General features: G+C 66.4%; 2 protein-coding genes across 3 annotated transcripts; one reads left to right on the forward strand and one right to left on the reverse strand.

Annotated features, from left to right (window-relative positions):
- The first annotated feature begins 375 nt into the window (after positions 1-375).
- LOC129215632 (uncharacterized) lies at positions 376-2,815 on the forward strand. The gene is made up of 3 exons (XM_054849155.1): positions 376-470; positions 900-1,160; positions 1,706-2,815. Exons 1-3 carry the CDS (start codon positions 376-378, stop codon positions 2,373-2,375), a joined length of 1,026 nt encoding a protein of 341 aa, XP_054705130.1. The 3' UTR covers positions 2,376-2,815.
- Positions 2,816-8,249: 5,434 nt separating this feature from the next.
- RNF208 (ring finger protein 208) lies at positions 8,250-13,373 on the reverse strand. Of its 2 annotated transcripts, none has more exons than XM_054849229.1 (2): positions 12,587-13,373; positions 8,250-11,222 (listed from the first exon to the last, which is right to left on the reverse strand). In XM_054849229.1, the coding sequence occupies exon 2, from the start codon at positions 10,524-10,526 to the stop codon at positions 9,729-9,731; it is 798 nt and encodes a 265-aa protein (XP_054705204.1). In that variant the 5' UTR covers positions 10,527-11,222; positions 12,587-13,373; the 3' UTR covers positions 8,250-9,728. The 2 variants fall into 2 exon arrangements, with proteins under 2 accessions (XP_054705204.1, XP_054705205.1); XM_054849230.1 differs by lacking the exon at positions 12,587-13,373 and adding an exon at positions 12,208-12,337 and having other exon boundaries at positions 8,256-11,222.
- Between the last annotated feature and the right edge of the window lie 128 nt (positions 13,374-13,501).

The following is a 13,501-nucleotide window of genomic DNA, read 5'->3' on the forward strand; positions in this document are numbered from 1 at the left end:
GTTCATCTTCCTGTGCCTGCTCAAGGCCGAGCTCTGAGCTCCCCAAGCGCCAGTTCCCATTGAGTTACCCCGTTCCGTGAGCGCCTGCTCTGCTGGACACATCCTCCACCCCGTCCTGGGAGCTGGTTCCAGCCAGGGCCTGACAAGCCGGCAGCCTCCAGCCCTTTCCCTGACAACCTGGGGGCCGTGTGCACTCCTGGCCCTGAGTGGGGCCAGTGCCACCACCTTCCTCCCCCAGTTCACTGAACTTGGTGCCACTGCATAAATAGCAATTAGGGCCCAGGGCATGAATCAGGCAGGGACAGTCCCTGGGAGCAGGCTGGGACAGGAAGGGACAGCGGTGCCATGCCATGCCTGTGACCCAGCCACCCTCCCATGCACCGGATCGTGGGGTCCAGCACGGCGAGCAGCGCCCCAGGGCATTGCTTGAGCTACGACACCACAGTGAGTGGAAACGGCATGCTTCTCAGGTCTCCTCGCTGCTGCTTTGCTGGAGCTGTTGCATCTGCAGACCCAGGCTGGGCTGGGTGTCCCCACACTCCAGGGACAGCGGGGGGGACAGTGTGGAGCTGCTGCATGGTGGTCATCATGCTGGTGACACCATCCCCTTGCATGGGGCACTATCCAGGCTGTGCTCGGAGAGGTGGCCCAGTGCAGGGACGGGGTTAGCTGGGTGAGGGGGCTGCACTGAGGCAGCGGAGGGCCCATGCTGCCATGCCCCACGGGCAGTGGTGTGGGGACCGCTGGCCGCAGAAGTGGCTCCATGTTTGCTGGGCGAGGAGAAGAGGCGTCCGTGGGCCCAGCTCCTCCCCGGCTCCCGCGGGAGCTGATTGGTGCAGGCATGGCTGCCTGCCCCGGGCCGCCTGCATTTGAGTCGCTTCCAGAAGCTGACAAACCAGACTGGTGAGAGCCAGGCTCGGCCCCAGCCCTGCCTGGCCCACAGCAGGCGGCAGCTGCCTGCACGGGTGCCTGCCACACCCGCACCCCTTGCCGGCACAGCGGGCAGCGCCTGGCAGCGCCCAGCTCGTTGCTCTCTTCTCTGGACCGTGGCGGGTCAGTACTACGTCGGCGCTGGGGAGCAGGAAGAGGAGGAGGAGGAGGAGGAGGAGGAAGTGGCTGCTGGATGCTCACAGCGATGCCCCTCTTGGGGTGGCCTATCGGTGAGGGTGATGGGGATGCACCCCGTTTTGGGGGCTCCTGACCCGTCAGCCTGGGAGGGGGTCCCAAACCATGCCAGAGGGATGATGGGACTCTGTGTGGACGCAGCTGCCTTTAAACCCTCCTGGCAGCCGTGCTGAAGGCCAGCTCCTACCCTGGAGCAGCACCCACGTCCCGCAGCAGGCCCCGAGGGGACTCAGGGGGTGGTGGGTGAGGGGGACGGCTGTGCAGCAGCCACCCCCATGGAGCCAGCAGCGGGTCAGGAGGCAGAGCCTGGTCCCCAGCCAGTGCAGGCAGCTGGCGAAGAGGGCTGTGCCAGGGAGCAGGGCGAGAGCAAGACTGTGGGGTCGGGGGACCCCGGGAAGCTGCCCCGGCTCTGCGGAGAGGCGCCCGCTGCTGCCTGGGGCCGCTGGAACCCGCCGCTGGCGGAGGACGCAACCAAGCCACTCCTGCCCGGGCATGACGAGCCGCCTGCCCATGGTGCCTCCCTGCCTGCAGGGCAGGACCCTCCTGCTGCTGCCGCCACCAGCCCCATCCTGCCCCGCAGGGAGAGCCCAGCACCGCGGGGGGCGTCACGCAGCCTGGAGAGCGCCTCCAGCTCCATCCTGAGCCTCTCTGGTGAGGAAGAGGAGACGTCGAGCAGTGAGGTGGTGGCGGAGCCGTGCTGCGTGCCAGCGGGCAGCGAGGATGAGTGCCCCATCTGCACGGAGCCCTATGATGACCAGCAGCACAAACCAGCGCTGCTCAACTGCAACCACGGGCTGTGCCGTGCCTGCCTGCGTGCCATCATGGACACAGCCGCCGGCGCTGAGTTCGGCCGCGTGCGCTGCCCCATCTGCCGCCAGAAGACGCCCATGCTGGAGTGGGAGATCTGCAAGCTGCAAGAGGAGCTGCTCCTGCTGCATGCCCAGCCCACCTCTCCTGGCACCCTGACCACCCCTCGGCCCCCCGCCCTGCCGCCCCGGCGCCCGGGCCTCACTGGTGCCCTCGAGCATCGCTTCCAGGTGCGCTTCCACACCAGCCGCATGTTCGGGTGCCTGCCCTGCATCCGCTACCCGCCCTGCCTCATCCACGGGCTGGGGCGGCTGGAGCGCCGCTGCCGCTGCTGCTACCTCCTGGTGCTGGTGCTGCTGCTGGTGGCTGAGATGCTCAGCCTCCTCCTCATCTTCCTCCCCATCGTCCTGATGGTGATGCTCTTCCTCATCCTTGATAAATAGTGCTGCGTTTGTGCCTCCAGGATGGGCCGTGCCTGGGGAGAGGAGCCCCGCTCCTGCTTCACCCCTGGGGGGCTGGTGCTGGGTGGCGATGCCAGCCTGGAGCAAACCCATGAACCAAGCTGTCCGGGAAGCCCTGGCACTGCCGGTGAGCCCGGAGCAGGTGAGGCAGCGGAGGAGCCAGGGTGGGCAGCCGAGGGAGGTGACCCCAGAGCTGGGCATTGCCTGTGTCCCGCCAGGCACTGGGCACCACCGCACGGCAGCAGTGAAGGAGCGGATGGAATGGGAGGCCTTCCTGCACCGGGGGCACATCCCTGGCACAGGGCCAGGAACTGGAGGGGCTCTGCAGGCAGAGCAGGGGTGTGCCATGGGCTGTGCCGCCTGCGCCCAGGCCAGATGGACTGGGGTTCCCCAGCATAGACTAGAAATACAACTTGCATTTGTACCACAGCAGCGTCTGGCTGAGTTCCGTGCTTGGTCCAGGCAGAGCATGTCCCCTTGGAGTCCAGTGGTGACATGAGGAGGGGATGGGGACAGCCAGTGGTCCCCAGCCACCCTGGGAGAGGGTGCCTGCCCCCACCGCGGCACCTCCCAGCCCTGGCCAAGCAGTGCCAGCCCGTGCTCATGCCTCGCTCTGCGCCACGATAAGAAAGCAAACATGGCTCTGTCCTTGCAGCCTGGTGCTGGCAGCACAGAGCAGGACGGGCCAGCAGACCACGAGCACCCCAGCACCCTGTGCCCAAGGACAGGCAAGTTTGGCCCCAGCCAGGCACCGCAGGCGGAGGAGCCCACTGCACCGTGGCACCGGGACTGTGCCCACGTGGGACTTGCCCACGGCTGCAGCAGGCAGCAATACCTCAGTGCTGAGCGGGATGTGGGCTCTGCTCCTGACTTGGCAGCCAGCCCCGCGTGGGGGCTGTGCCCCAGCCAGCGTGATGCCCCGCTCCCTGGGACCTCCTGGGGGTGTTGCTGGGCCATGGTGCAGCTCCTCTCCAGCCTTGCTCCCCACCACGCTGAGGGGCCGGGGCTGGCAGTGACTTGTTGGGGATACCTGTACCCTGAGGGGACGGGGACAGCTCCAGGCTTTGGGGTGGTGGTGGTGGCAGGGAGGTGTCAGACCCCCATGATCCCCCCCAAGAGCCCACTGGGCAGGTCAGTCTCCTGTGGTGCTGACACCCGTCTTTGCAGCCTGGGATGTGCTGCTCCTTATTTATGCCTGCCGGCCCCCTCTCAGCACCCTGCCAAAGCTCTACGCAGACCCCTTGCCAAATCGACCCCTGTGCTGTCACCTCTCTCCGTCCCCACCCTGCCCGTCCCTGCCGAGGAGCTGGCTGACCCCGCCGTGCCCTGTCCTCCTGCCCGGCCATGCCAGGGTTGTGCAACCAGCTGTGTGTCCTGGCTTTGCACTTCTCCCCCAGAAACAGGCCGCGGCACCTCCTCAGGGCTGCGGCTGCGGGGGACCGTGGAGGTCCCACCACCCACCCACCCCTTCCCCTTCCTCCTGCCAAGGGAGCCAGGTCAGCGGGGAGTGAGCGGATGCTCCCATGCCCGCACAACCTCGCTGGAACCCCTCGTGCCCACGAGGGCAGAGATTTGGGCCGTGGGCTTTGCCGGGGCTCTCAAGCCACTCTCAGCATTAGGCAAAGCGCCAAGGCATGGCAGGCAGGAGCAGGGCACCCCAAAACGGGTCAGGCTGGGAGGCAGAGGCAGGGAGGCCCCCCCCCCCAGCCCCCTCACACCAAGGAATATTTATTTATACCAAGTGGAGCAGCTCCATCAGGAGAAGTGCCAGCTCGGCCCTGGCCGGGGGCACGTTCGGCTAGATGGGGCCTGCGGGGAGGGGGAGGGGGCTCAGACACCCGGGGGGCCCTTGCCACTGCGTGGGAGGCCTGACACGTGTCCCTGCTCTACATTACATGGAGAGGGGAGAACGGTCTTTTGGGCAAACCAGGCCAGAGCTGTCCCCAGAGGGACCCAATGCAGCGCAATGCGCCCTCCAGCATGTCTGCGCTGCCCTCGCTGGGCTGCCGGCACCTCTGGGCGCTAAAAACTGGAGAAGGGCACATAACTGCCCCTGGGGATGGGGTCCCTGGGGGGGACTGCAGTGTGGGACCCATGGGCGATGCAGAGCCCGGCAGTGCCACGGTGCCTCGGCGTGCAGGCAGGGCTGGCCCGCGGGAGCCTGGCTGCAATGTCCACTTGCAAGGACTCGGTTATATTTAGCGCGTCGAGATAGTGGTGAGCGGCACGGCGAGCGCGCTGCAGCATGGCGAGCGGGGGCTGGGGGCAGCATGCTGAGAGCCACGGCAGGCTACGGCAGGGCTCTGGCTGCGGGGCACCACCCCCCGGCACAGCCGCCCCACAAGCCCTGCACACCGCCCCAGACACCCTCTGATCCCTTGCAGTCCCCTTGCACCCCCACGCAGCACCACGCCCCCCCCCAGCAGCCACATGCACCCTGTCTCCCCGTGCACACCCCACTGCAGCCCCCTGCACCCTCCTACAGCCCTCACAACCCCTCTGAGCACCCCAGTCACACCACACACACCACCCATGCAGCCTTCCTCCACCTTCTCACCAGCCCCCCAGCTCTCCTTTGCCATCTCCCACTGCCCCATTGCAGACCCCCATCCCCTCTCCCCCCCCTCCACGGATTCCAGCACAGCCTCCCAAATCCACCCATCTCCCTCCACTCCCTCACAGCCCTCCCTGCCCCTCCCACAAGCCTCTGACACCCCATTTCACCCCAAATGCTTCATTGCATCTCCCAGCTGCTGGCACCGGGAGGGTGACATGATGTCCCCAGACGGGTGACGTGGCTGTCCCCATCCCCGAAGGGACCTGCCCACTCGGGGTTCTGCAGGGCCGTATCTCTCTCCTCTGGTTTCTCCTGCTGAAGCCCAGTGTGTGTCCCCCACCCAGGTCCCCAGCCATGCCTGGGTGGCAGCGAGGGCATCAGCAGCACAGCCCGCCTCAGGCATGCACCGAGTGCGCCCGGTCTCACCCACCCAGGCAGGCAGGGGTTGGGGGTCAGGGGGTTGGGATGTCAGGGGCCCCATCCAGCTCTGGCCAGAGGCATCCCCACCCCTTTTACACCACAACCAGCAGCATCTCCCCTTCCCTGCTCAGCCCCCATGCTGGGGACATGCCAGGGCTGTCCCCATCCTGCACCCGTGAGAGCAAGGCCAGAGGGACAGCGACCAGTGGGACGGCACGAAAGCGGTGAAGCACCGGGAGCAACTCCTGCACCGAAATCTGACCTTGAACGTGGAGCTGGGCAGTGAGTGGGAGCCGGTGCCCGTGCCTGCGGGCAGCCCTTGTCTGGATTTAACCCCAGGAAAGCTCCCGGGCTCCCTCGCTGTCTGCGGGGCCAGCGCTGCCCCAGGGACCCGTCACAGCCTCTCGGGCTCCGTGCCACAACCCGTTATCTTCTCATCGTGGGGTTGCACCTCGTTGTGAAAGCTGGGCGCTGGCAGAGGCCGTTGCCAGTGGCTTCCTCTCCGCTGAAATGGCCGTTTTGGGTGCGTGACCGCCCTGGGTCGAGGTTTTGAGGCTGTGTGTCCCCAAGGAGGGCACAGCCCTTCTGCTCGGTCACCTCCTTCCCAGCCTGGCATCACGCCGCCACGTAGCCCAGCATAGCCATCGGCCCCTGGGCCGTGCTGGGGCCGGATCCTCCCCCCACTCTGCATCAATGGGGAACTGGCCCCTTGCGCAACCTCCCAGCAGGGTGGCGAGGCAGGATGGGTCTGGTGGGGCCACACACACGGGGACCGGCCTTGGTGCTGCCCAGGGCTGCCCACCCATCACTGGCAGGAGCTCAGAGCTGCCCCCAGCCCCGCGTGACCCCCAGCACTGACCAGCCCAGCTGCGGGAGCCAGTTTTGGGGAGAACAGCTGGAAAACATCATCCACTGAACCCGTGCCAAAGGCTGACCCCAAACTGGCAGAGAAGCTGCCCATTCCTGGCCCTTCCCACATCTACACGGAGGGCATTTGCGGAAGGGTCATCCCTGGGAGTCACTTAACCTCCCAAGTCCTCTCTCCCACCAAGGGCCGGCCCAGACACCGGGAGAGCCCAGAGCTTCATCCCGTCCTGGGACAGACATTACATCAACCAGGAGATTTTCAAACCAGCTCATCTGGGAACTTCTGTGAGCACCTTTGCTCACACGCATCCAAACCTGCTCCCACGGCAATGTCCTGGCCACGTTTAAGCAGTGGATGGGACTTGGAGCACTTGGAAACCCAGCTTGGAGGCACAAAGCTCAGTGCGGCCACAGAGGCCATGGGAGAGTTTCGGGGCTTGGGAAGCTGGAGTGACTTTGAAAGACTTTTAATTCATCTGCAGCCACGATATGAGGGCTGGCACCGCACTGCTGTCCCTGTCCCCCGGCAGCACACCCTGGCCCCTCTTCCTGCGAGTGCTCATTCGAGGTTAATAGGGCTGGAGAAATGGGCTGTCGCCCAGCACTTACTCCTGAAAGGCCCCATTTCTTCCTTAATTGCAACTCAAAATCAAATTAGCGGTTTTAAATTTACTCTGTGCCCAAGAGGTACGGTGGGGGGGGAGGAAACGTTGTACCCTTCATCCTTACATAATAAAAATGCTGCCACCACCTCCTTCTGGCTGGCCCATTGCTTCGGTGTCTTTGGGTCCCCGCAGATGGAGTTGCTCATCCTGGATTCAGGATGAGCCTTTGGGGTGATGGAGATGCTCATCCCAGACTTGGGACTGCCCCAGCTTCCCCAAGATTCCACATCACTGGGCTCACTGGGGGTCACTGCGACCACCCGGAGCCCCCAGCGCTGCTGCCAGGGCTGCATGTGCCCCCCACACCCATGAAGGACAGCGAGGATGCAGTACATGGCCGGGGAGCTGGGTCACAGCCGCAGCACACTTGGGGCCAAGGATGGCACCGGCTGTGTTATTGATGCTGTAATTCAGCACCCATGGACTAGGACGTGGTTTCATTTTCTGGGCATAGAACCCCCTCCAGCGGAAAGTTAGTCGAGGAGTCCACAGCCACCCCGCACACCCTGCACCCCCCGGGGGTGGGAGCTGCCTCAGAGCTCAGCCGTGAGCCGGGGATGTGCCAATGCTTTGGAAGCTGCTCCCCAGTGGGGAGTGGGGCTGTGCGTGCACAGAAAGCCTCAGTGTGAGCACACACACACACATGCACCCGCCAGCCTGCCTGCACGGCTCATACCCCGGGGAACCACACTGCCCCGGGAGCATCCTCCCGGCTGCTTCTGCTGCAAATTTCTGCCTCTCCCAGCTGCAGAGCTGTCACCGCAGCAACCCTGGGGTCCATTCGGTGCAGGCAGTTGGTGCTCCCCACTGATGCTGTTTGTCAGTGCACGCCGGGCCCCAGGGCAGTCCCTGTGTGCAGCTGGGGACGGTGCAGAGAGGCCATGAGCGTGGCAGGGCCTATGGGTGCGTCGGCGTCACCGGAGCGGGGCAGGGGGAGCCCGGCACCGCCCGTGTCCCTGTCCGGCTCCCTTCGCCAGTGGGTGCCACCTGGGCCAGGCTGGCAAATCCTCCCCCAGCATACCATGTCCCTCAGGGAGGAACGGGACATCCAATGGGTATTTAAGAACCCTTGGTGTGACTGGGAACCGCCCGCCAAGGTGGGCAGGGTACCCCACGGTGCCCAGCTGCGTGCAGTGGGACGAGGGGCTGGGTAGGGAGGGGACACAACTGCATCAGAGCTGGGAGCCAGGTTGGAGGAGGTGTCAGTCCAGGGGAAAGCCCTTCCTCTGGGTATCTGCCCCCACCTCGCCCCAGGGACCGAGCAGGGCCAGGGCGCAGCATCCCGGCTGGTGCGCAGCCCTGCTCCTGCCCGCAGCGACGCGCCCCCGAGACACTGGCTCGCCGTTCGTTCCAATATAATCTTTATTGGGGAGACTGATGGGGTTAGAACAAGGCCGGGTATAAAACATGATCATTGTCACAACCAGCAGCGGGAGGCATTGGCAGAGCAACACAGAAACGATATCGGCCCCCGTTCTCCACTGGCAGCGGGGTGGTACCCGGGGCTGTGCCAGCAGCATCGCCTGCTCCCTCGGGGCGGGCAGGGGGTCGGTATGGCCCCTCTCCCTGGGTGGATGCTGGGCTTCGGCCAGTGCCAGGGGCTGCTCTTCCCTCCAGAAGAGCCAGGGTGTGGGGCTCTGCAGGGCCCCTCTGGCTCGCCCAGCCCCGGTGCCCTGGGACTGGGCACTGCAGGCCCCCGGTGCTGCGGCTGTGCCGGGTTGTGCTGCTCAGCCCCACAGGAGCACCCGCAAATTATGGCTTTTTCTTTATTTTTTTAGGTTTATTTTTTTGCTTTTTTGGCAGCAAACATCCCTCCAGGTGCCCTGGAGAAAGCAACTGTGCACAGGGGGCTGCTGCCCTGCCAGCCCCTCCACACAGGGGTCAGAGCAGAGGTGCTGCTCCGGGGAAGGGACTGTGGGCAGGAGCCAGACCTCTGCCCCCCTGCCCAGCCGAACCCCCTCGAGTACCGGACCCCGCACCACCCCCTCGAGCCATCCCATGGGGCATCGGTGTGGGGCGCCAGGTGGAGTGGCAGAGAACGGGCACAGCTCAATGCCTTTGTGAACGCGTAGCGGCCTGGGATGGGGCGGCCGGGGATGGATGGGGAAAAAACAAGAATCCTCCAAAACGAGGATAAAGTGGAGCTTTCCTCAAGGGCCTGCGGAGGAAACGGGCCGCGTGTCTGCTCGCAACCGAGGGGCTGGTGTGGCGGCTTGGCGTGGCTACAACAACTCGGGCGCGTGGCAGCTTGGCCACTGAGATGAAAGCTTTGGCAAATAACTTACAGAGAAGGCGGGGGGGGCAGCTGGGGACCTGTCCTCACCTCCCGTGCCGGGCACGCGACCCGCTGCGGCATCATGCACCTCCAGGGCTCCTTGTGCCGCTGCTGCCGGGCAATGGGGAGGGTGTCGCTCTGTTCGGGACCCAGTGTCCACTCTCGGGAGCCGCAGGGAGAGAGGAGGGAGAAAGTGCTCAGGGAAGGGGCACGGCGGGATGCTCAATGCGCAGCAGGGGCACCCGCCACAGGATGGGGGGAGCTGGGGCCCCTGGATGCGCTGGTGGACATGCTACCCATCCCAATGTCCCTCTCCCCAGGCACCACCGGGGTGTAGGGGGCCGCCGCCAGGTCCCAGCATCCCCATCGCCCCCCACCAGTGTCGGCAAGGACGCTGGTCCCCCACGTCCTTGGCTGCAGCGAGAAGTGGAACATCCCCGGGCTGTGCCATCGGCCAAGACGGGACCAGGGACCGGCCGCAGTGCTGCGACGTCCTCTCTCCCACCCACCAGCCGCCCCGCTGCCGGGAGGTACGGGCAGGGGCGCGGGGCTCACATGATGGTGCAGGAAGACAGCGGGTTTCGGATGTGGCAGGTGCAGGCAGCCCCACAGTACTGGCGAAAGGTCTGGTAGCAGCTGCGGTCGGTGTCGCTGCTCCACTGGACGGGGTTGGCAGCCAGGGCCTCAGCCGGCAGTCTGTTGAGGATACTGGTGTTGACGGCCAGCGCCGCCAGCCCGTAGTCGGTGAAGAGGACGGTCTCCCGCTTGCAGGTGGGGCAGGAGATGAACTTGTACTTGGGGCAGGACTCGTAGAGGATCTGCAGGCACTCCTCGCACACCGAGTGCAGGCAGGAGAGGATGCGGGGCCGCTTGTTGGTGAAGTTGTACATGTGGCCGCAGGTGGGGCACTCGAGGGGCTCGCAGGGTGTCGAGGGGTGCAACACGTACTGGTTGACGATCACCTCGTCTGACGGCGGCTGCCGGTGGTAGCAAACCTCCGAGCTGCCCTTCCGCTGGCTCTGGTACCCACGCTCTCGCCGCGGCAGGGGGGGAGTCCGGGGCAGCGGCAGGGGGCCGGGGGTGGCATCCAGGGCAGGGATGTCCCCGCACGCCTGGTTGACGATGATCTCGGACTCGGAGGGCCACGCACGCTTGGCCACGAGCGGCGGCTCGCGACGTGGGGCTGGCGTATAGCGTGGCTGTGAGGCCTGCAGCTCTGAAAACTTCTCCGGGTGGATGATTTTCATCGCCTCCATTTTAATGATGACCTGTTGCCCTTTCAGACACGACATGAGTATCGTTTTCACATTACTGTCCACTGCTCTGGGGTCTTCAAGGGACGCCTGCATGAGGCTAAAACATGCCAGCAGCCTGCTGAGCTTTCAACCTCGGTCTGGCCGCGGAGCAGGAGCACGGGGAGCAGCCGCTGGCGTGGGAGAGCATCCTGGGGAGATGGAGCAGCGCCAACGGGCCCCGCACCCCTCTTCTCCGGCCAGCCCCGAGGGCGGCAGGTGCGAGGCTGGGGAAGGCAGGGCTCACAGCGGCATCCTGCCCGCCTTGGAGGATGCTCTTGGGCGGATGATCAAAGTGTCGGCTCCCCGCAGCGCCTCACCGGGATGTTAACGTGACATTGGCCGTCACTCGGCAGCCCCCCCCTTCGCCTTCACTGGTACTTCCCGCGCTGGATCAGCTGCAGTTGGGAACGGTAAATTGAGGACTGTGGTGCCAGGAGCTGCCTGGGGCAGGTGAGTCTGGGGGAGTCCCACAGAAACCAGGGGCAGCCCCCACTTCGCCCCGGCCCCCGCCTCCGCCCGGCCTTTATTCCTGTTTACGTGCTGTGGGATCCTCGTGGCGCTGAAGAATGTGTTTGCAAATTCCTTTGCTCTGACTTCCTGGCTCTCCCACTCACCGGCAGCTCTCGTGGGGCAGGGGCTCAGGGAGCATCCCACGCCGGAGGGCAGCTCACCTTGGCTGGTGCCGGGGCTGCCACGCGCCTTGTCCCCGCCGTCCCTGGCACCTCTGTCCCCAGCTCAGCTTCGTGCTCGCTGGAAATGAAAAGCGAGAGGGGGTTGGATCCAAGGCTCTTCAGGGATCTGCCGGCAGCCAGCGTTCCCTTGGGATGCGTGCCTGCCTGCATCCCAGCAATTTGGCAATTCAGCCCTGCAGGTCCTGTCCATCCATCTGCATGTTTGGGCCAGCGGAAGTGGGAGCAGGCAGGTATTTTCCCCCCGGGCATCTCCTTGGCGGCGGGGTCCCAGCTCCCCCCTCTGCCCTAGGGGCCGGGAGGGGAGGTCCCCCTGCACCCCACTGGGATGCAGGACCCCTCCCGGGGGGGGGGGTCCCCCGCCGGCCTGCCTCTGCTCAGGGTTTTCTCTCACGTTTAGCCCCTCCTCTGCTCGGTGGATCTATTTTTACCTCCATCTCTTGCTCCTGATCTGTCCCTGCTATTATCCCTCCCTCTGGCCTCCTCTCCCCCTTCCCAGCTCCCTGCCCTTGTCCCGGGGCTGCTGGAGAGGACAGGCCATGTTTGGGGGCAGGAGATGGGGGGCAGGCAGCCAGCCCGTGGCCATTTTCTCCCTCAGCAGCCCCAGCGACAGCCTCTCTCTCCTCTGAGAAGGGCGAAGGCGCTCTCCTCCATCATGCTGCAAATCCTGTTAGAGGGATGCCTGCTCCCGCCGAGCCCTCCCAGGCCTGACAGAGGGGGCCCGAGGGGGCCATCCGGTTGCAGCAGCAGCCCTTGGGGATGGCGAGAGGCTGGGGGGGGTCAGCCCTGGATGCTCGAGAACCGTGGGGGGCTGGATCCCTTCCCGACCCCAGTGGGGGTGTCCCCAGGGGCCATGTCCTGGTGGCACTGGGGTCCTGCTAGCATCCTGCCATGCCTGCCCAGGGGAGAGAGGCCTCGCGTCCGCATCCCCCATCACGGGCCCACATCCTGCACCCCGCACCCTGCAAGCAGCGTAGATCCCCCCACCCCGTGCACAGCAGCCGCCCTGGGGGCTCTCTGCCCACAGGTCTCATGCAGACACTCACCCGCAGCACGCCGACGGGCACGGCAATCCGTGCGGCCAGGCAGCTACCGCACACAGCCACCACGTTTCCACGCTCACGCCGTCACACCCCTTCACGCACAGCCCTGGCGCAGCACCCCACCGGACCCCGCATCCCCGTCACCCCTGGGGCGACACAGCCCCCTCCAAGACACGCAGCATCCACCCCCGCAATGACCTCCCACCGCAATCCCCAGCCCCACGCACCGCTGCCCCATGCCGCGCTGGCACGCTCACAGCCCAACAGTGCTCACACATATGCACACCCGCGCACACACACACACACACACACACACACGCCCGCGCCTGCGCGCCCGCAGGGTGATGCCCCCGGGCAGCCCGGCCAGAAGGACGGTGGTTACCTGCACTGGCCCGTCGTGCCTCGGCCGCGGGCACCCGGTGCGGCCGTGTCCCCGGTTCAGCCTCCAGACCCCCGCTCCGTCCCCGGCAGAGGTTTGGAGGCCCGAGCGGCTAAAGGTTATCTGAAAGGCAGAGGGATGCAGGCGCTGCCCGTGCAGAGTGCCGGCTCCCCGAAGATGCTGGCGGCTCTCCACCGCCGCTCCCGGCCGGGCCGCGGCTCCCGGTCCCGCTTCCCACGGCCCCGCCGCCTCCTCCAGCAGCTTCTCCGGCGTCGCGGGGAGGGCAAGCGGGCACAAAGGCAGGGCTGGCGGCGCCGGGCTCCCGCCGGCTCCTCTGTCTCCGGATGCTCCGCGGGGACCAGATGCCGGGGGGAGGCGGCAGGTAGCGCCACCGCCGGGGAGGCACCTTCCGCCCGCCCCGCGGCTCCGCTCTCCCTCCCCCTGTTCGCCCGCCGCCTCCTCCGGCCGCGGAGCCCCCGCTCCGCGCGGGGCTGATGCAACACTCCCCGGCCGACAGCGCAGGCTGGCTGCCTGGGGGGGGGGCTGCGGCTTGGGCACCCCCCTATCCCCCTCCGGCAGGTGCAGGCAGGCGGGCAGGCTCCGTCCGCGCTGTCCCGCGGGGCTCGGCGGGCGCGGGCGCTGCCTGCGCGCTCCCGCTCCGCTGCCTCCCGGCGCCCGCAGTGCCGCCGCAGTGGTGCAGCCGGCTCACATTTCTCTCGCTCAGCAGCGCCGGGGCCCGCCGGCCGCAGCGCCCGCCGCCCCGCGCACACACACACACACACACACACACGCGCACACACACGCACACACACGCACGCACACCCCCGCCCCGCACACCGCCCCCCCGCCGCCCCGCTGCGGCTCCGCTCCCTTCCTGCCCCGGCCCCGCCGCGGCCCCGCTCCTTCTCCACCCCCACC

Source organism: Grus americana, chromosome 20, assembly GCF_028858705.1.
Source record: "Grus americana isolate bGruAme1 chromosome 20, bGruAme1.mat, whole genome shotgun sequence".
Classification (NCBI taxonomy): Eukaryota; Metazoa; Chordata; class Aves; order Gruiformes; family Gruidae; genus Grus; species Grus americana.